The sequence below is a fragment of the Tinamus guttatus genome, unplaced genomic scaffold (assembly GCF_059628265.1).
Source record: "Tinamus guttatus ecotype Peru unplaced genomic scaffold, ASM5962826v1 Tinamus_guttatus_pri_ptg001426l, whole genome shotgun sequence".
Taxonomy (NCBI): Eukaryota; Metazoa; Chordata; class Aves; order Tinamiformes; family Tinamidae; genus Tinamus; species Tinamus guttatus.
In genome coordinates this window covers 4510-23008 of record NW_028289960.1, presented here as the reverse complement: position 1 = coordinate 23008, position 18499 = coordinate 4510, and the positions used below count along the sequence as shown (strand labels likewise).

The 18499-nt window shown below is 64.3% G+C and overlaps 2 protein-coding genes across 2 annotated transcripts; one reads left to right on the top strand and one right to left on the bottom strand.

Moving 5' to 3' along the window:
* Positions 1–1154: 1154 nt before the first annotated feature.
* LOC104577246 (NACHT, LRR and PYD domains-containing protein 1-like) lies at positions 1155–8478 on the bottom strand. The gene is made up of 9 exons (XM_088539138.1): positions 8457–8478; positions 6894–7025; positions 6628–6728; positions 6469–6533; positions 6178–6395; positions 5832–6088; positions 3956–4084; positions 1595–1898; positions 1155–1411 (listed from the first exon to the last, which is right to left on the bottom strand). The coding sequence occupies exons 1-9, from the start codon at positions 8476–8478 to the stop codon at positions 1155–1157; spliced, it is 1485 nt and encodes a 494-aa protein (XP_088395264.1).
* Positions 8479–12959: 4481 nt separating this feature from the next.
* Positions 12960–13826, top strand: LOC148590352 (uncharacterized). Its single transcript, XM_088539137.1, has 3 exons — positions 12960–13212; positions 13247–13509; positions 13584–13826. Exons 1-3 carry the CDS (start codon positions 12960–12962, stop codon positions 13824–13826), a joined length of 759 nt encoding a protein of 252 aa, XP_088395263.1.
* The last annotated feature ends 4673 nt before the right edge of the window (positions 13827–18499 follow it).

The window sequence follows — 18499 nt, the reverse complement described above, 5'->3', positions numbered from 1 at the left end:
CCCGCAGCGCCGCAGTGGCCGCAAGCCCCGCCCGTTACTGCAGGGATCCGCTGGCCCCGCCCAGCGGCCGCTCATTGGGCGCGGCCCGCCGGAGCCCCGCCCCCTGGGCGGGAGCCGCTGTTAAAGGGGCAGAGCGGGGCCGTCCCTGTAGGAGCTGCGTTGGGTGGGGGACGATAACGATAACGATGATAATAATAATAATAATAATAATAATAATAATAATAATAATAATAATAATAATGGTGGTGATGAGGATAGTGGTGATGATAATAACGATGACGATGATGACGGTGATGACGATGATAACGGTGATGATGATGATGATGGTGATGACGGTGATGATGATGGTGATGAGGATAGCGATGATGATGATGGTGATGAGGATAGTGGTGATGATGACGGTGATGACGATGATGACGGTGATGATGATGATGATGGTGATGATGATGATGGTGATGACGGTGATGATGATGGTGATGATGATGATGATGGTGATGAGGATAGTGATGATGATAATGATGGTGGTGATGATGACGGTGATGACGGCGATGAGGATAGTGATGATGATGATGGTGATGAGGATAGTGGTGATGATAATAATGATGGTGATGATGACGGTGATGATGGTGATGATGGTGATAATGATGATGGTGATGATGATGATGATGATGGTGGTGAGGATAGTGATGATGATAATAATGATGGTGACGATGACCGTGATGGTGACGATGACGGTGATGACGGTGGTGACGATGACGGTGGTGATGAAGCGCCTCCCGTGTAAGGAGAGGCTGAGGGACACGGGACTCCCCAGGGGAGGCTCCGGGGATCTCTTCAATGCCCACCCGATGGGGACAGGCGCTCAAGGACACCGGGAGCCGCCTTGGTGACACCCGGGGACGGGACCCGGACAGAAACGCACGGATTCCGCTCGGATTCAGGAAGGAATTTTTTACTGGGAATGCCGCAGAGACTTGGAGGGACTTGGAATATCTCCACCCGGACCCACCTCTGGGTGACCCTAGCACCAAAACGGAGCGTTGGGGTCTCCAGAGGAGCCTTCCAACCTCATCCATGTGCTGCTGGTGACCCATGAAGCCACCAGCCAGGGGGGACTCGGCCGCGGGTCACGGAGGGGTTGTCACCTCCCCAGGTCACTGGTCGAGGTCCTCGACCAGGAAGCGCTGGGTCTTCTTGAGGGCCTCGTAGAGGGAGTCCTTGCAGCGCCGGCTCCAGCTCGGCACCAGCCGGTAGAGCTCCCGCATCCTGCCCTGGGATGTCCTCTCCGCCAGGATCCGCTCGTACTGCTCCTGGTCCAGCACCTCCTGCTCCAGGAGGACGTCCAGGACGCCCGCGACCTCCACCACGCGCCGGATGAGCTCTGCGCGGTGCCGATCCACGAAGTGGCTCCCTGGGGAGGACGTGGGACAGCGGTGGGTGATGTGGGTGCCCGTCCCTGTGTCCCCGGACCCCTGCCCGGGCCTTGGTCCTACCTGCAGCTCCACGTCCTGCTCTGTGGGACGTTGTCCTCACGGCCACCACGCTCCGGGTCAGGTCTCCTGCAAGGACATGGTTGGGTTCCTCCTGCTCCCACCAATGGCACCAAGTGACAGCGCCACTCGGGTGACACTCGATGACGGGGATGGGATCCCACCACGGGCTTGAGGTGTTCTACAGCCCTTGGGAGGTCTCCCATGCTGTTCTACAGCCCTTGGGAGGTCTCCCACGCCGGAGAGGGAAGGATGGAGCCACCAACCCTTCCGGAGCACCGCGTCCCACACGGAGCCGGTCCTGCTCTTCTCCTTCAAGCTCAGTTGGACGCTCCCCGCCATGTCGGCCAGGTAGATCTCGCTGAAGATCTGCTGCTCCTCCGCGTCCCGCAGATGGAAGTCCAGGGTCTGCGGGAAAGGCAGGAGCTGCTCTGGGGAGCTGCACGGAAGGAGAAACCGACCCCACGACCATCCACGTGGTCAAAGAAACCAACCCCGCGACCATCCACGCGGCCAAAGAAACCAACACCATGACCATCCACGCGGCCAAAGAAACCAACACCACGACCATCCACGTGGCCAAAGAAACCGACCCCGCGACCATCCACGTGGCCAAAGACCAACCCCGCGACCATCCACATGGCCAAAGAAACCAACCCCGCGACCATCCACGCGGCCAAGCCCATGCACTCAATGGAAGAAACCAACCCCATGACCATCCACATGGCCAAGCTCATGCACTCAATGGAAGAAACCAACCCCATGACCATCCACGTGGTCAAAGAAACCAACCCCATGACCATCCACACGGCCAAGCCCATGCACTCAATGGAAGAAACCAACCCCATGACCATCCATGCGGCCAAAGAAACCGACCCCATGACCATCCACGCGGCCAAGCCCATGCACTCAATGGAAGAAACCAACCCCATGACCATCCACGTGGTCAAAGAAACCAACCCCATGACCATCCATGCGGCCAAAGAAACCAACCCCGCGACCATCCACACGGCCAAGCCCATGCACTCAATGGAAGAAACCAACCCCATGACCACCCACGTGGCCAAGCTCATGCACTCAATGGAAGAAACCAACCCCGCGACCATCCACGTGGCCAAAGACACCGACCCCGCGACCATCCACGTGGCCAAAGACACCGACCCCGCGACCATCCACGTGGTCAAAGACCAACCCCGCGACCATCCACGTGGTCAAAGAAATCGACCCCGCGACCATCCACGTGGTCAAAGACCAACCCCGCGACCATCCACGTGGTCAAAGAAATCGACCCCGCGACCATCCACGTGGTCAAAGACCAACCCCACGACCATCCACGTGGCCGAGCTCATGCACTCAATGGAAGAAACCAACCCCATGACCATCCACGTGGCCGAGCTCATGCATTCAATGGAAGAAACCAACCCCATGACCATCCACGCGGCCAAGCTCATGCACTCGATGGAAGAAACCAACCCCACGACCATCCACAAGGCCAAGCTCATGCACTCGATGGAAGAAACCAACCCCATGACCATCCACGCGGCCAAAGAAACCAACCCCATGACCATCCACATGGCCAAGCTCATGCACTCAATGGAAGAAACCAACCCCATGACCATCCACGTGGCCAAAGAAACCAACCCCATGACCATTCACATGGCTAAGCTCATGCACTCAATGGAAGAAACCGATGCCACGACCATCCACATGGCCAAAGAAACCAACCCCATGTCCATCCACGCGGCCAAGCTCATGCACTCAATGGAAGAAACCAACCCCATGACCATCCACGCGGCCAAGCCCATGCACTCAATGGAAGAAACCAACCCCGCGACCATCCACGCGGTCAAAGAAATCAACCCCATGACCATCCACATGGCCAAGCTCATGCACTCAATGGAAGAAACCAACCCCGCGACCATCCACGCGGTCAAAGACCAACCCCGCGACCATCCACGCGGCCAAGCCCGTGCACTCAATGGAAGAAACCAACCCCATGACCAACCACACGCCCAAGAAACCGACCCCACGACCATCCACGCGGCCAAAGAAACCAACACCACGACCATCCACGTGGTCAAAGAGACCAACCCCAGGACCATCCACATGGCCAAGCTCATGCACTCGATGGAAGAAACCAACCCCGCGACCATCCACGCGGCCAAAGAAACCAACCCCATGACCATCCACGCGGCCAAGCTCATGCACTCAATGGAATAAACCAACCCCATGACCATCCACGTGGCCGAGCTCATGCATTCAATGGAAGAAACCAACCCCATGACCATCCACGCGGCCAAGCTCATGCACTCAATGGAAGAAACCAACCCCATGGCTGTCTGTCATGGTCAACCTCATCAGCTCCAGGGAAAAGAAACTCCACGTCCCCAAAACGGGGACGTTTCACGTGAACGAAGAGCTTTGGGTCCAAGCGGCAGCTTCTCCTACTCTTCCCCTTGGGTTACCTTCGGTTTTATGTGCGCGGTTGAGGCTGAGCAGGAAACAACGTAGGACCTCCCACAGCGGAGACGTTTGGTCAAGGCTGGTTTATCCACCTGGTAGGACCTGAACTCCTTCTCTCTTTCTTTGACCGCCTGCAAAAAGTCAAGCACAGGAGAACTTGGGCAGGGAGAATTGGGCAAACCCGGGTGTCTATGTAGGGTTGGATGAGCAAACCCGGGTGTTTACGTAGAGTCGGATGAGCAACCATGGGTGTTCATGTAGAATTGGATGGGCAACCACCGGTGTTCGTGTAGAGTTGGATGAACAAACCCAGGTGTTCGTGTAGAATTGGATGGGCAACCATGAGTGTTCGTGTAGGGCTGGATGAGCAACCTTGGGTGTTTGTGTAGAGTTGGATGAGCAAACCCGGGTGTTCATGTGGAGTTGGATGAGCAAACTGGGATGTTTGAGCTGGATGAGGAACCACGGGTGTTTATGTAGAGTTGGATGAGCAACCATGGGCATTCGTGTAGAATTGGATGGGCAAACATGGGTGTTCATGTAGGGTTGGATGAGCAAACTCGGGCATTCGTGTAGAATTGGATGAGCAAACCTGGGTGTTCATGCAGAGTTGGATGGGCAACCATGGGTGTTCATGTAGGGTTGGATGAGCAAAGCCGGGTGTTCATGTAGGGTTGGATGAGGAACCATGGGTGTTCATGTAGGGCTGGATGAGCAACCATGGGTGTTTGTGTGGAATTGGATGAGCAAACCCAGGTGTTCACGTAGAGTTGGATGAGCAACCACGGGGGTTCATGCGGAATTGGATGAGCAAACCCGGGTGTTCGTGTAGAATTGGATGAGTAAACCCGGGTGTTCGTGTAGAGTTGCATGACCAACCACGGGCGTTTATACAGAAATGAATGAGCAACCACGGGTGTTTATGTAGAGTTGGATGAGCAAACCGGGATGTTTGAGTTGGATGAGGAAACACGGGTGTTCATGTAGGGTTAGATAAGGAACCACGGGTGTTTACATAGCATTGGATGAGCAAACTAGAGTGTTCATGTAGAGTTGGATGAGCAACCACTGGCGTTCACATAGAAACGAATGAGCAACTATAGATGTTCCTGCACAGTTGGATGGGCAAACCCGGGTGTTCATGTAGAATTCAATGGGCAACCACGGGTGTTCATGTAGGGTCGGATGGGCAAACCCGGGTGTTCATGTAGGGTTGGATGAGCAACCAAGGGGGGTTAATGTAGGGTTGGATGAGCAACCACTGGCGTTCACATAGAAACAAATGGGCAACTATGGATGTTCCTGTAGAGTTGGATGAGCAAACCCGGGTGTTCATGTAGAATTGGATGGGCAACCATGGATGTTCATGTAGAATGGGATGGGCAACCACGAGTGTTCGTGTAGAATTGGATAGGCGACCACGAGTTCATGTAGGGTTGGATGAGCAAACCCGAGTGTTCGTGTAGGGTTGGACGAGCAACCATGGGTGTTCACGTAGGGCTGGATGGGCAACCATGGGTGTTCGTGTAGAATTGGATGGTCAAACCCGGGTGTTCATGTAGAGTTGGATGAGGAACCACGGGTGTTGGTGTAGAATTGGATGAGCAACCAGGAGTGTTCATGTAGGGTTGGATGAGCAAACCCGGGTGTTCATGTAGGATTGGATGAGCAACCACGAATGTTCATGTAGAGTTGGATGAGCAACCATGGGTGTTCATGTAGGGTTAGATGAGGAACCATGGGTGCTCATGTAGGGTTGGATGACCCAACCTGGGTGTTCATGTAGGGTTGGATGGGGAACCACGCGCGTCTCCGCGGATTTGGCCTCGCCAGGCTCTGCCCGGCCCCGGGGCCGTCCCGCTTCCGGTGGGATCTCACCCGCTTTATGGAGCCGTCATCCGGGATCAGGAAGAGATGGAGCGTGAGCGGCTCCTTCCTGGTGCTATGGAAGAGCAGGACCAGGCAGTGCAGGGGCAGCTCCAGGATGGAGGCCGCCTTCCTCCAAAGGACTCCCAGGAAGGAGAATCCGGGATCCCGGAGCACCGCGTGCGACGGCAGCACCTCATCCGGCTCCTCCACGAGGAGCTTCCCATCCACAAAGTGGCCGATCCGCATGTGGGAAACGGGGAATCCTCCTTCCCGCGCTCCTGGGAGCGACATGGAAGCTCCGTGGGGCGCCCGGATTCCCGGCGTTCCCGGGGTCGGGAAGCGGCTCCGCGCTCACCGGAGAGGCACACGAAGTGCGGGAGCCCCACGGAGCCCACGGCGCCCGGCGGCTCCGCGCGGATGCGGAAAAGGGGGCCGGCAAATGCCCATTCCCGGGAATTCCGGAGGTGCCGGCGCCACGAGCCGTATCCGTAGGTCACGGTCACGGCCGCCTTTGCCCGGATGCACAAGCCGGTCTCGGAGCAGCGGAAGGCGCCGGCGCCGGGAAGGGAAATCCTGCACGGATGGGAGCGGATGGCCGGGATGCCGGGAGCAGCCGGATCCGGCGGCGTTCCCGATGGGATCTCACCGGTAGCTCCGCTTCCCGCCGCCCTCGGCGCGGATGATCTCCGGCGCGGCCGCTGCCGGGAGGAGCTGGGAATGGGAACAGCCGTCGGCACCGGGAACATCCCACGGATCCCAAATCCATGGAAGAGGAAGGACCGGGAAGGCCAAGAGGTGCCACCACCAAGGTGACATTGGGGACAATTTCCACCTCATCCCTGGGACAGCAGTCGCGGTCGTCCTGCTCCGTCCGCCGCTCCATCCGCTGCTCCATCCACGCAGCATCTGCCATGGAAAAAGCCGGAGAAGGGAATTCCGGGTGGTTTTGGGGTCCCCAGGGCGCCGCGGGGTGACAGGGACCTTCCCAAGGGAAGCGGAGCCACCGGAAAAAGGAGAAAAGGGGCAAAAGGGCCCAAAATGCCGGCAAAATTCCCTGCGGGAGAAGCTCACCGGGATCATCGGAGTCTGCGTCGGAAGAGGAGCTGGAGGAGAAGGTGACGGTGGAAAATGCCGAAACCAGGTGAGAAGCCTCTAGGTGATGGAAAGGGAGCGGATGATCAAGATCTCGGGAAAGGCCGGGCTCTGGAAAGAGGAATGCCGGGAAAAGCCAATCCCGGGAATGGGGGATCCTGGGAAAGGCCATTCCGGGGAATGACCAATGGCAGGAAAGGCCAATCCCAAGAAAAGTCTATGCCGGGAAAGGCCAGTCCCTGGAAAGGGCAATCCCGGGAAAAGCCGATCCTGGGAAAGGCCGATGCCAGGAGAGGCCAATCCTGGGAATGGTCAATCCCGGGAAAGGCCAATCCTGGGAATTGCTGATTCCAGGAAAGGCCGATCCCGGGAAAGGCCGATCCTGGGAAAGGCCGATCCCAAGAACAGCCAATCCCAGGAATGGCCAATCCTGCGAAAGGCCAATCCCAAGAATGGCTGATGCCGGGAATGGCCAATCCTGGGAAAGGTCGATACCGGGAATGGCCAATAAAGGCCAATCCTGGGAATGGCCGATCCTGGAAAAGACCAATCCTGGGAATTGCTGATTCCAGGAAAGGCCAATCCTGGGAACGGCTGATGCCGGGAACGGCCAATCCTGGGAATTGCTGATTCCGGGAAAGGCCAATAAAGGCCAATCCTGGGAATGGCCGATCCTGGAAAAGGCCAATCCTGGGAAAGGCCAGTCCCAGGAATGGCTGATGCCAGGAAAGGCCAATCCCAAGAACAGCCGATGCCAGGAAAGGTCAATCCCAAGAACGGTCGATGGCAGGAATGACCAATCCCGGGAAAAGCCAATCCCAGGAATGGCGGATCCCGGGAAAGGCCAATCCCAGGAATGGCGGATCCCGGGAAAGGCCAATCCTGGGAAAGGCCAATCCCAAGAACGGCCGATGCCGGGAACGGCCAATCCTGGGAATGACCAATCCCAGGAACAACCAATACTGGGAAAAACCAATCCCAGGAATGGTTGATGGCAGGAAAGGCCAATCCCGGAAAAGGCCGATCCCGGGAAAGGCCGATCCCGGGAACAGCCAATCCCGGAAAAGGCCGATCCCGGGAAAGGCCGGTGCTGGGAAAGGCCAATCCCAAGAACGGTTGATGCCAGGAAAGGCCAATCCCGAGAAAGGCCAATCCCGGGAACACCCGATCCTGGGAAAGGCCAATTCTGGGAACGCCTGATCCCAGGAAAAGCCGATCTGGGGAACATCCGATGCTAGAAAGATCAATCCGGAGAAAGGCCGATCCCGGGAACGGCCGATCCCGGGAAAGGCCGATCCTGGAAACAGCCGATCCCGGGAACGGCCAATTCCAAGAAAGGCCGATCCCGGGAAAGGCCGATCCCCCTCACTCACCTTCCTCCTCCCGCACACGGGTCAAGACTCCGCGTTCTCCAAAGGCTCCTGGATCAAACGGACGGAAACGTTCCCAAAATGCGGAGCGGCCGGAACCTCCGCTCCCCGCTCCGATGGGATCCGGCCGCTTGGGATGTCCCCGTGTCCCCATGGCCCCGATGGGACCCACCTTGGGCTTCCCGCTCGGCCATCGGGAACGGCTCCGGATCCGGATCCGGCTGTGTCCTGGGAGGAGGGAGGAGCAGCCGGAATGCCGGGATGCGGAGCGGGAGGAGGCCCCGCTGCAACCGCGGCCCCGTGTCCCTGTGTCCCCGTGTCCCTGTGTCCCCATACACGCATGTCCCTGCACACGCGTGTCCGTGTGTCCCTGCACACCCGTGTCCCCATGTGCCTGCACACGTGTCTCTCTGCACACCCGTGTCCCCGTGTCCCCGCACACCCGTGTCCCCATGTCCCTGCACACCCGTGTCCCCGTGTCCCTGCACACCCGTGTCCCCGCACACCCGTGTCCCCATGTCCCCGCACACCCGTGTCCCCATGTCCCCATGTCCCTGCACACGTGTCTCTCTGCACACCCGTGTCCCTATGTCCCCGCACACCCGTGTCCCCATGTCCCCGCACACCCGTGTCCCCATGTCCCTGCACACGTGTCTCTCTGCACATCCATGTCCCCGTGTCCCTGCACACTCGTGTCCCTATGTCCCCGCACACCTGTGTCCTCATGTCCCTGCACACCCATGCCCCCTGTCCCCATGTCCCTGCACACGTGTCTCTCTGCACATCCATGTCCCCCTGTCCCTGCACACCCGTGTCCCCATGTCCCTGCACACTCGTGTCCTTATGTCCCTGCACACTCGTGTCCCCGTGTCCCTGCACATCCATGTCCCCATGTCCCTGCACACTCGTGTCCCCATGTCCCTGCACACCCGTGTCCCTGCACACTCATGTCCCCGTGTCCCTGCACACGCATGTCCCTGCACATCCATGTCCCTGTGTCCCTGCACACTCGTGTCCCCATGTTCCTGCACACTCGTGTCCTCATGTCCCTGCACACGTGTCTCTCTGCACATCCATGTCCCCGTGTCCCCGCACACCTGTGTCCCCATGTCCCCGCACACCCGTGTCCTCATGTCCCTGCACACCTGCGTCCCCGTGTCCTCATGTCCCTGTCCCTCCACTCCCCCGTGTCCCTGTCCCCCCGCCCACCCGTGTCCCCGTGTCCCTGTCCCCCCCGCTCCCCCGTGTCCCTGTCCCCCCACCCGCTGTCCCCGTATCCGCATGTCCCCGTGTCCTTGTCCCCCCCGGTCCACCCCCACTGCTGTCCCAGTGTCCGTGTCCCCGTGTCCCTGTCCCCACCATGTCCCTGTCCCCGTGTCCCATTCACCGCTGTCCCCATGTCCCCGTGTCCCGGTCCCCCCATTCCCCCTGTCCCCGTGTCCCTGTCCCCACCGTGTCCCTGTCCCCGTGTCCCCCTCACCGCTGTCCCCGTGTCCCTGTCCCCCCTTTCCCCCGTCCCCGTGTCCCTGTCCCCACCGTGTCCCTGTCCCCGTGTCCCTGCTCACCGCTGCCCCCGTGTCCCCGTCCTCCCGCTCACCCGTGTCCCCGTGTCCGTCCCCACCGTGTCCCCGTTCCCCCGCTCCCCCCGTCCCCGTGTCCCTGTCCCTCCGCTCACTGCTGTCCCCGTGTCCTTGTCCCCGTGTCCTTGTCCCCACCGTGTCCCCGTCCCCGTGTCCCCGTTCACTCGTGTCCCCATGTCCCTGTCCCCCCGTGTCCCTGTGTCCCCGTGTCCCCCTCACCGCTGTCCCCATGTCCCCGCGTCCCTGTCCCCCCCTACTCCCCCGTGTCCCCGTCCCCGTGTCCCTGTCCCCCTGTCCCCGTGTCCCCATGTCCCTGTCCCCCCGTGTCCCCGTGTCCCTGTCCCCACCATGTCCCTGTCCCCCCGCTCCCCCGTGTCCCTGTCCCCGTGTCCCTGTCCCCCTGTCCCCGTGTCCCCCTGTCCCCGTGTCCCCATGACCCTGTCCCCCCGTGTCCCCGTGTCCCTGTCCCCACCATGTCCCTGTCCCCCCGCTCCCCCGTGTCCCTGTCCCCGTGTCCCTGTCGCCACCATGTCCCTGTCTCCCCGCTCCTCCGTGTCCGTGTCCCCGTGTCCCCCTCACCCGTGTCCCTGTCCCCGTGTCCCTGTCCCCACCGTGTCCCCGTGTCCCCCTCACCCGTGTCCCCGTGTCCCTGTCCCCCCGTGTCCCCGTGTCCCCCTCACCGCTGTCCCCGTGTCCCCCCCGTCTCCGCTCTCCCTCCTCCCCGGGCCCCTCCCTTCCCACTTTCACTTTCCCCCCTTTCACTTTCGCCGGGGCACCAGCCGGCCCCGCCCCCCCACCCGCGCATGCGCCGCGGAGTCCTCCCCCCCCCGGGGAGAACTACATCTCCCATGAGGCCCCGCCCCCCACCCGCGCATGCGCCGCGGAGTCCTCCCCCCCCGGGGAGAACTACATCTCCCATGAGGCCGCGCGCGGAAGGCCGGAAGCGGCGGCGGCGCGGGCCGGAAGCGGCGGCGGCGCGGCGGGAAGATGGCGGCGGCGGCGGAGCGCGCGGAGGCGGCGGCGGGAGCGGGGCCCGGCCCGGCGGAGCTGCCCCCCCCGCAGGGCCCGTACGCGGCCTGGGCGCCCGCGGAGCTGCAGGCGGCGCTGGGAGACATCGGGGCCCCTGCGCAGGGTGCGGGGGGACGGGGGGGGACGGGGGGGGGCGGGGACATTGAGGGGGGGTTGGGGACCGGGATGGGGGGAGACACGGGGACATCGAGGGGGTTGGGGACATTGGGGGGGGGGGACCGGGACGGGGGCGGGACATTGGGGACATGGGACATTGAGGGGCGCTGGGGACATTGAGGGGGACGGGGACATTGAGGGGGTTGGGGACATTGGGGGGGGACGGGGACATTGTGGGGGGTTGGGGACGTTGGGGGGGATGGGGACATTGGGGGGGGGGACGGGGACATTGAGGGGGTTGGGGACATTGAGGGGGGGGGGACCGGGACGGGGGGGGACATGGGGACATTGAAGGGCGCCGGGGACATTGGAGGGGGTTGGGGACATTGGGGGGGTTGGGACATTGGCAGGGGGACACGGGGACATCGAGGGGGGGTTGGGGACATTGGGGGGGTTGGGGACATTGAGGGGGGGGGACCGGGACGGGGGGGGACATGGGGACATCGAGGGGGGTCGGGGACGTTGTGGGGGGTTGGGGACATTGGGGGGGGACACGGGGACATCGAGGGGGGGTTGGGGACATTGGGGGGGATGGGGACATTGGGGGGGTTGGGGACATTGGGGAGGGACGGGGACATTCTGGGGGGTTGGGGACGTTGGGGGGGATGGGGACATTGGGGGGGGTTGGGGACATTGGGGGGGTGGTGGGGACCGGGATGGGGGAGGGGGGGCTGGGGACATCAAGGGGGGTTGGGGACATCGAGGGGGGGGACACGGGGACATTGAGGGGGTTGAGGACATTGAGGGGGGTTGGGGACATCAAGGGGGGTTGGGGACATTGGGGGGGGACGGGGACATCGAGGGGGGGTGGGGACATTGGGGGGGTTGGGGACATTGGGGGGGGACATGGGGACATTGCGGGGGGGACTCGGAAGGGGGGGGACACGGGGACATCGGGGGTCTGGGGACATTGGGGGGGTTGGGGACATTGAGGGGGTTGAGGACATTGAGGGGGGTTGGGGACATCGAGGGGGGGTTGGGGATATCGAGGGGGGTTGGGGACATTGGGGGGGGACACGGGGACATCGAGGGGGAGTTGGGGACATTGGGGGGGTTGGGGACATTGGGGGGGGGACACGGGGACATTGAGGGGGTTGGGGACATAGGGGGGACATGGGGACATTGCGGGGAGGACTCGGAAGGGGGGGGACATTGGGGGGGGTTGGGGACATTGGGGGGGGTCGGGGACGTTGTGGGGGGTTGGGGACATTGGGGGGGGACATGGGGACATCGAGGGGGATTGGGGACATTGAGGGGGGTTGGGGACATTGAGGGGGTTGGGGACATTGGGGGGGGACACGGGGACATTGGAGGGGGTGGGGACCGGGACACGGGGACATTGGGGGGGGTTGGGGACATTGGGGGGGTGGGGACATGGGGGGGTTGGGGACATGGGGGGGTTGGGGACACTGGGGGGTCTCTTTGGGGACAGAGACGGGGACATTTGGGGACGGAGGTTGGGGGGGGTCACAGAAACAGGGAGTTGGGGACAGTTTGGGGACAGTTTGGGGACAGGTTGGTGGCCTTGGGGGGGGCAACAGCAGGACAGGGGCGTTTGGGGACAGATGGGGACGTTTGGGGACACGGGGCGGGGGGGTTACTCGGGTCGGGGACACTTGGGGACACTTGGGGACATTGGTCTCTGCAGGGAGCCGGGAGGAGCTGGTGGAGCGGCTGCAGACCTACACGCTGCAGGTGGGGACTGTCCCCAAATGTCCCCAACGTGTCCCCAACGTGTCCCCAACGTGTCCCCAACGTGTCCCCAATGTGTTCCCAATGTGTCCCCATAGTGTCCCCACCGCGTCCCCACCGCGTCCCCGAAGTGTCCCTGAAGTGTCCCTGATATGTCCCTGACATGTCCCCAACGTGTCCCCAATGTGTCCCCAACGCGTCCCCAACGTGTCCCTGACATGTCCCCATTGTGTCCTCAATGTGTCCCCAACGTGTTCCTGGCATGTCCCCAACGTGTCCCCAAGGTGTCCCCAACGTGTCCCCATTGTGTCCCCACCGCGTCCCCAATGTGTCCCCAACGTGTCCCCAATGTGTCCCCAACGTGTCCCCAACGCGTCCCCAATGTGTCCCCAACATGTCCCCAATGTGTCCCCAAGGTGTCCCCGTTCTGTCCCCAATGTGTCCCGAACACGTCCCCAATGTGCCCCCAACGTGTCCCCAATGTGTCCCTGAAGTGTCCCTAAAGTGTCCCCACCGCGTCCCCAACGTGTCCCCAACGCGTCCCCAACGTGTCCCCAATGTGTCCCCACCGCGTCCCCAACGTGTCCCCAAAGTGTCCCTGATATGTCCCTGACATGTCCCCAACGTGTCCCCAGTGTGTCCCCAGTGTGTCCCCAACGTGTTCCTGGCATGTCCCCAACGTGTCCCCAAGGTGTCCCCAACGTGTCCCCAATGTGTCCCCAACGTGTACCCGAAGTGTCCCAGAAGTGTCCCCAATGTGTCCCCAACGTGTCCCCAACGTGTCCCCAATGCGTCCCCAATGCATCCCCGACAGGTTCCCATGTCCCCAAGGTGTCCCCAAGGTGTCCCCCTTGTGTCCCCATCACGTCCCCGAAGTGTTCCCAAGGTGTCCCCAACATGTCCCTGACGTGTCCCCATTGTGTCTCCAAGGTGTCCCCAACATATCCTTGACCTGTGCCCAATGCGTCCCTGTTGTGTCCCCATTGTGTCCCCAAGGTGTCCCCAAGATGTCCTTGACATGTCCCCAATGCGTCCCTGTTGTGTCCCCAAGGTGTCCCCAGCCGCTGTCCCCTCTGTGTCCCTGAGCCCCCTCCGCCTCCTCGCGGTCCCCAGACGGCCCCGTCGCTGTCCCCAAACTGTCCCCTCGGTGTCCCCAACCCCCCCACGTCACTGCGTGTCGGGGGGGGGATGTCCCCAAATTGTCACCGTGTCCCCCCCCCCCCCAGACGGGCATCGTGTTGAGCCCGCCCGGGGCTCCGGGCCGAGGACGGGGACAAAGTGACAGGGCCACCCCCAATGGCGGGACAGGTAGGACAGGGTGGGGACCTGGGGTGCCCCATGGGGATCAATGGGGCAGGGGGGACCCTCGGGTGCCCTATGGGGATCAATGGGGCACAGGGGGACCCTGGGGTGCCCCGTGGGGATCAATGGGGCAGGGGGGGCCCTGGGGTGTCCTATAGGGCAGGGGGGATCCTGGGGTGCCCCATGGGGGTCAATGGGGCAGGGGGGACCCTGGGGTGCCCCATGGGGATCAGTGGGGCAGGGGGGACCCTGGGGTGCCCCATGGGGGTCAGTGGGGCAGGGGGTCCCTGGGGTGCCCCATGGGGATCAATGGGGCAGGGGGGACCCTGGGGTGCCCCATGGGGATCAGTGGGGCAGGGGGGACCCTGGGGTGCCCTATGGGGATCAATGGGGCAGGAAGGACCCTGGGGTGCCCTATGGGGATCAGTGGGGCACAGGGGGACCCAGGGGTGCCCCATGGGGGTCAGTGGGGCAGGGGGGACCTTGGGGTGCCCTATGGGGCAGGGGGGACCCTGAGGTGCCCCATGGGGGTCAATGGGGCTGGGTGGACCCTGCGGTGCCCCATGGGGGGCAGTGGGCGCTGTGGGGCAGGGGGGTCCCAGGGGCACCCCATGGGGCAGGGGGGGTCCCAGGGGTGCCCCGTGGGGGTCAGTGGGGCAGGGGGTTCCTGGGGGTGCCCCATAGGGGTCAGTGGGGCAGGGGGGGACCCTGGGGTGCTCCATGGGGATCAGTGGGCGCCATGGGGCAGGGGGGGACCCTGGGGTGCCCTATGGGGATCAGTGGGGCAGGAAGGACCCTGGGGTGCCCCATGGGGATCAATGGGGCAGGGGGGACCCTGGGGTGCCCTATGGGGCAGGGGGGACCCTGAGGTGCCCCATGGGGGGTCCCAGGGGCTGGGTGGACCCTGCGGTGCCCTATGGGGGTCAGTGGGGCACAGGGGGACCCTGGGGTGCCCCATGGGGATCAGTGGGGCAGGGTGGGCCCTGGGGTGCCCCATGGGGGTCAATGGGGCAGGGGGGGGACCCTGGGGTGCCCTATGCGGGGCAGTGGGCGCTGTGGGGCAGGGTGGACCCTGGGGTGCCCCATGGGGGTCAGTGGGGCAGGAGGGTCCCAGGAGTGCTCCATGGGGGTCAATGGGACAGGAAGGACCCAGGGGTGCCCTGTGGGGGTCAATGGGACAGGAAGGACCCAGGGGTGCCCCATGGGGGTCAGTGGGGCACAGGGGGACTCTGGGGTGCCCCATGGGGGGCAGTGGGCGCTGTGGGGCAGGGGGGTCCCAGGGGTGCCCCATGGGGATCAATGGGGCAGGGGGGACCCTCGGGTGCCCTATGGGGATCAATGGGGCACAGGGGGACCCTGGGGTGCCCCGTGGGGATCAATGGGGCAGGGGGGGGCCCTGGGGTGTCCTATAGGGCAGGGGGGACCCTGGGGTGCCCCATGGGGGTCAATGGGACAGGAAGGACCCAGGGGTGCCCCATGGGGGTCAGTGGGGCAGGAAGGACCCTGGGGTGCCCTATGGGGGTCAGTGGGGCACAGGGGGACCCTGGGGTGCCCCATGGGGGGCAGTGGGGCAGGAAGGACCCAGGGGTGCCCCATGGGGGTCAGTGGGGCAGGGGGTTCCTGGGGATGTCCCATGGGGGTCAGTGGGTGCCATGGGGCAGGGTGGACCCTGGGGTGCCCCACAGGGGTCAGTGGGGCAGGGGGGATCCTGGGGTGCCCCATGGGGGTCAGTGGGGCAGGGGGTCCCTGGGGTGCCCCATGGGGATCAATGGGGCACAGGGGGACCCTGGGGTGCCCCGTGGGGATCAATGGGGCAGGGGGGGCCCTGGGGTGTCCTATGGGGCAGGGGGGATCCTGGGGTGCCCCATGGGGGTCAATGGGGCAGGGGGTCCCTGGGGGTGCCCCATGGGGATCAGTGGGGCAGGGGGGACCCTGGGGTGCCCTATGGGGATCAATGGGGCAGGAAGGACCCTGGGGTGCCCCATGGGGATCAATCGGGCAGGGGGGACCCTGGGGTGCCCCATGGGGATCAGTGGGGCAGGGGGGACCCTGAGGTGCCCCATGGGGATCAGTGGGGCAGGGGGGACCCTGGGGTATCCTATGGGGATCAGTGGGGCACAGGGGGACCCTGGGGTGCCCCGTGGGGATCAATGGGGCAGGGGGGGCCCTGGGGTGCCCTATGGGGCAGGGGGGACCCTGGGGTGCCCCATGGGGGTCAATGGGACAGGAAGGACCCAGGGGTGCCCCATGGGGGGCGGTGGGTGCTGTGGGGCAGGGGGGTCCCACGGGCACCCCATGGGGCAGGGGGGACCCTGGGGTGCCCTGTGGGGGTCAATGGGGCAGGGGGTCCCTGGGGTTCCCCATGGGGGTCAGTGGGGCAGGAAGGACCCCGGGGTGCCCCATGGGGGTCAGTGGGGCAGGAGGGTCCCAGGGGTGCCCCATGGGGGTCAATGGGACAGGAAGGACCGAGGGGTGCCCCGTGGGGGTCAGTGGGGCAGGGGGTTCCTGGGGATGTCCCATGGGGGTCAGTGGGGCAGGGGGGACCTTGGGGTGCCCTATGGGGCAGGGGGGACCCTGAGGTGCCCCACGGGGGTCAATGGGGCAGGGTGGACCCTGCGGTGCCCCATGGGGGGCAGTGGGCGCTGTGGGGCAGGGGGGGTCCCAGGGGCACCCCATGGGGCAGGGGGGACCCTGGGGTGCCCTGTGGGGGTCAGTGGGGCCGGGGGGACCCTGGGGTGCCCCGTGGGGGTCAGTGGGGCAGGAGGGTCCCAGGGGTGCCCCATGGGGGTCAGTGGGGCAGGGGGCTCCTGGGGTGTCCCATTGGGGGTCAGTGGGGCAGGAAGGACCCAGGGGTGCCCCATGGGGATCAGTGGGGCAGGGGGCTCCTGGGGGTGCCCCATGGGGGGCAGTGGGCGCTGTGGGGCAGGGGGGTCCCAGGGGTGCCCTATGGGGGTCAATGGGGCAGGGGGGGACCCTGGGGTGCCCCACGGGGGTCAGTGGGGCAGGAAGGACCCTGGGGTGCCCCATGGGGGTCAGTGGGGCAGGGGGGACCTTGGGGTGCCCTATGGGGCAGGGGGGACCCTGAGGTGCCCCATGGGGGTCAATGGGGCTGGGTGGACCCTGCGGTGCCCCATGGGGGGCAGTGGGTGCTGTGGGGCAGGGGGGTGCCAGGGGTGCCCTATGGGGGTCAATGGGGCAGGGGGGGACCCTGGGGTGCCCCACGGGGGTCAGTGGGGCAGGAGGGTCCCAGGGGTGCTCCATGGGGGTCAATGGGACAGGAAGGACCCAGGGGTGCCCCATGGGGTCAGTGGGGCAGGGGGTTCCTGGGGATGTCCCATGGGGGGCAGTGGGTGCCATGGGGCAGGGTGGACCCTGGGGTGCCCCATGGGGATCAGTGGGGCAGGGGCAGGGGTACCGGGCACTGCTGTGGGGCGGGGGTCCCAGGCGGCGCCGTGGGGCTGGGGGTGTCAGTGCCCCATAACGGGCGGCACCGTGGGGCAGGGGGTCCCGGGCGGCGCTATGGGGCAGGGGGTCCCGGGCGGCGCTATGGGGCAGCCCCACTGACGCCCCGCGCAGCTGCCGGGGCTGCCGTTCGCGCTGGCCGCGGCGCCGCTGGGCGAGGACGAGCGGCTGCAGCTGGCGGCGCAGCAGGCGGCTCTGCTGCTGCAGCACGAGGAGCGCGCCAGACAGGTGGGACACCCTGGGGACGCCGGGGACACCGGGGAGCTGCGGGGGACAGCGGGACCCATGGGGACAGTGGGGAGCCATGGGGACACTGGGGAGCTGCGGGGACACCAGGGAGCCATGGGGACACCGGGGAGCCGTGGGAGACACTGGGGAGCCATGGGGGACACCAGGGACCCATGGGAGACACTGGGGAGCCATGGGAGACACTGGGGACCCATGGGAGACACCGGGGAATTGGGAGACACCAGGGAGCCATGGGGACACCAGGGACCCATGGGAGACACTGGGGACCCATGGGAGACACTGGGGACCCATGGGGGACACCAGGGAACCATGGGGACACCAGGGACCCATGGGAGGCACAAGGACCCACGGGGGACCCATGGGAGCCACCGGGGAGCCATGGGAGACACTGGGGACCCATTGGAGCCGCCAGGGACCCACGGGAGACACCAGGGACCCATGGGAGACACTGGGGAACTGGGAGACACCAGGGAGCCATGGGGGAGCTATGGGAGCCATGGGAGCCACCAGGGGCCACAGGAGCCCCTAGGGAGCCATGGGGCACCCATGGGAGCCCCCCAGGGAGCTGGGAGTCACCAGGGACCCACAGGAGCCACCAAGGACCCATGGGAGCCACTGGGGAATTGGGAGACACTGGGGAACTGGGAGACATTGGGGACCCATGGGAGTCACCAGGGACCCATGGGAGCCACCGGGGACCCATGGGAGACACCAGGGACCCATGGGAGCCACCAGGGACCCACAG

Bases quoted from the DNA above. Each gene is read 5' to 3' on its own strand.
- LOC104577246 (XM_088539138.1), bottom strand. From the start codon at position 8,478: ATGGCCGAGCGGGAAGCCCAAG. The intron at 6,534-6,627 runs GTGGTGGCACCT...TCCCATTCCCAG, and splicing joins TTGTCCCCAATGTCACCTTG to CTCCTCCCGGCAGCGGCCGC. The intron at 4,085-5,831 runs GTGAGATCCCAC...GACTTTTTGCAG, and splicing joins ATGACGGCTCCATAAAGCGG to GCGGTCAAAGAAAGAGAGAA.
- LOC148590352 (XM_088539137.1), top strand. From the start codon at position 12,960: ATGTCCCCATTGTGTCCTCAATGTGTCCCCAACGTGTTCCTGGCATGT. The intron at 13,213-13,246 runs GTGTCCCCAATG...GTGTCCCTAAAG, and splicing joins GTCCCCAATGTGCCCCCAAC to TGTCCCCACCGCGTCCCCAA. The intron at 13,510-13,583 runs GTGTCCCCAACG...GGTGTCCCCAAG, and splicing joins GTCCCCAATGTGTCCCCAAC to GTGTCCCCCTTGTGTCCCCA.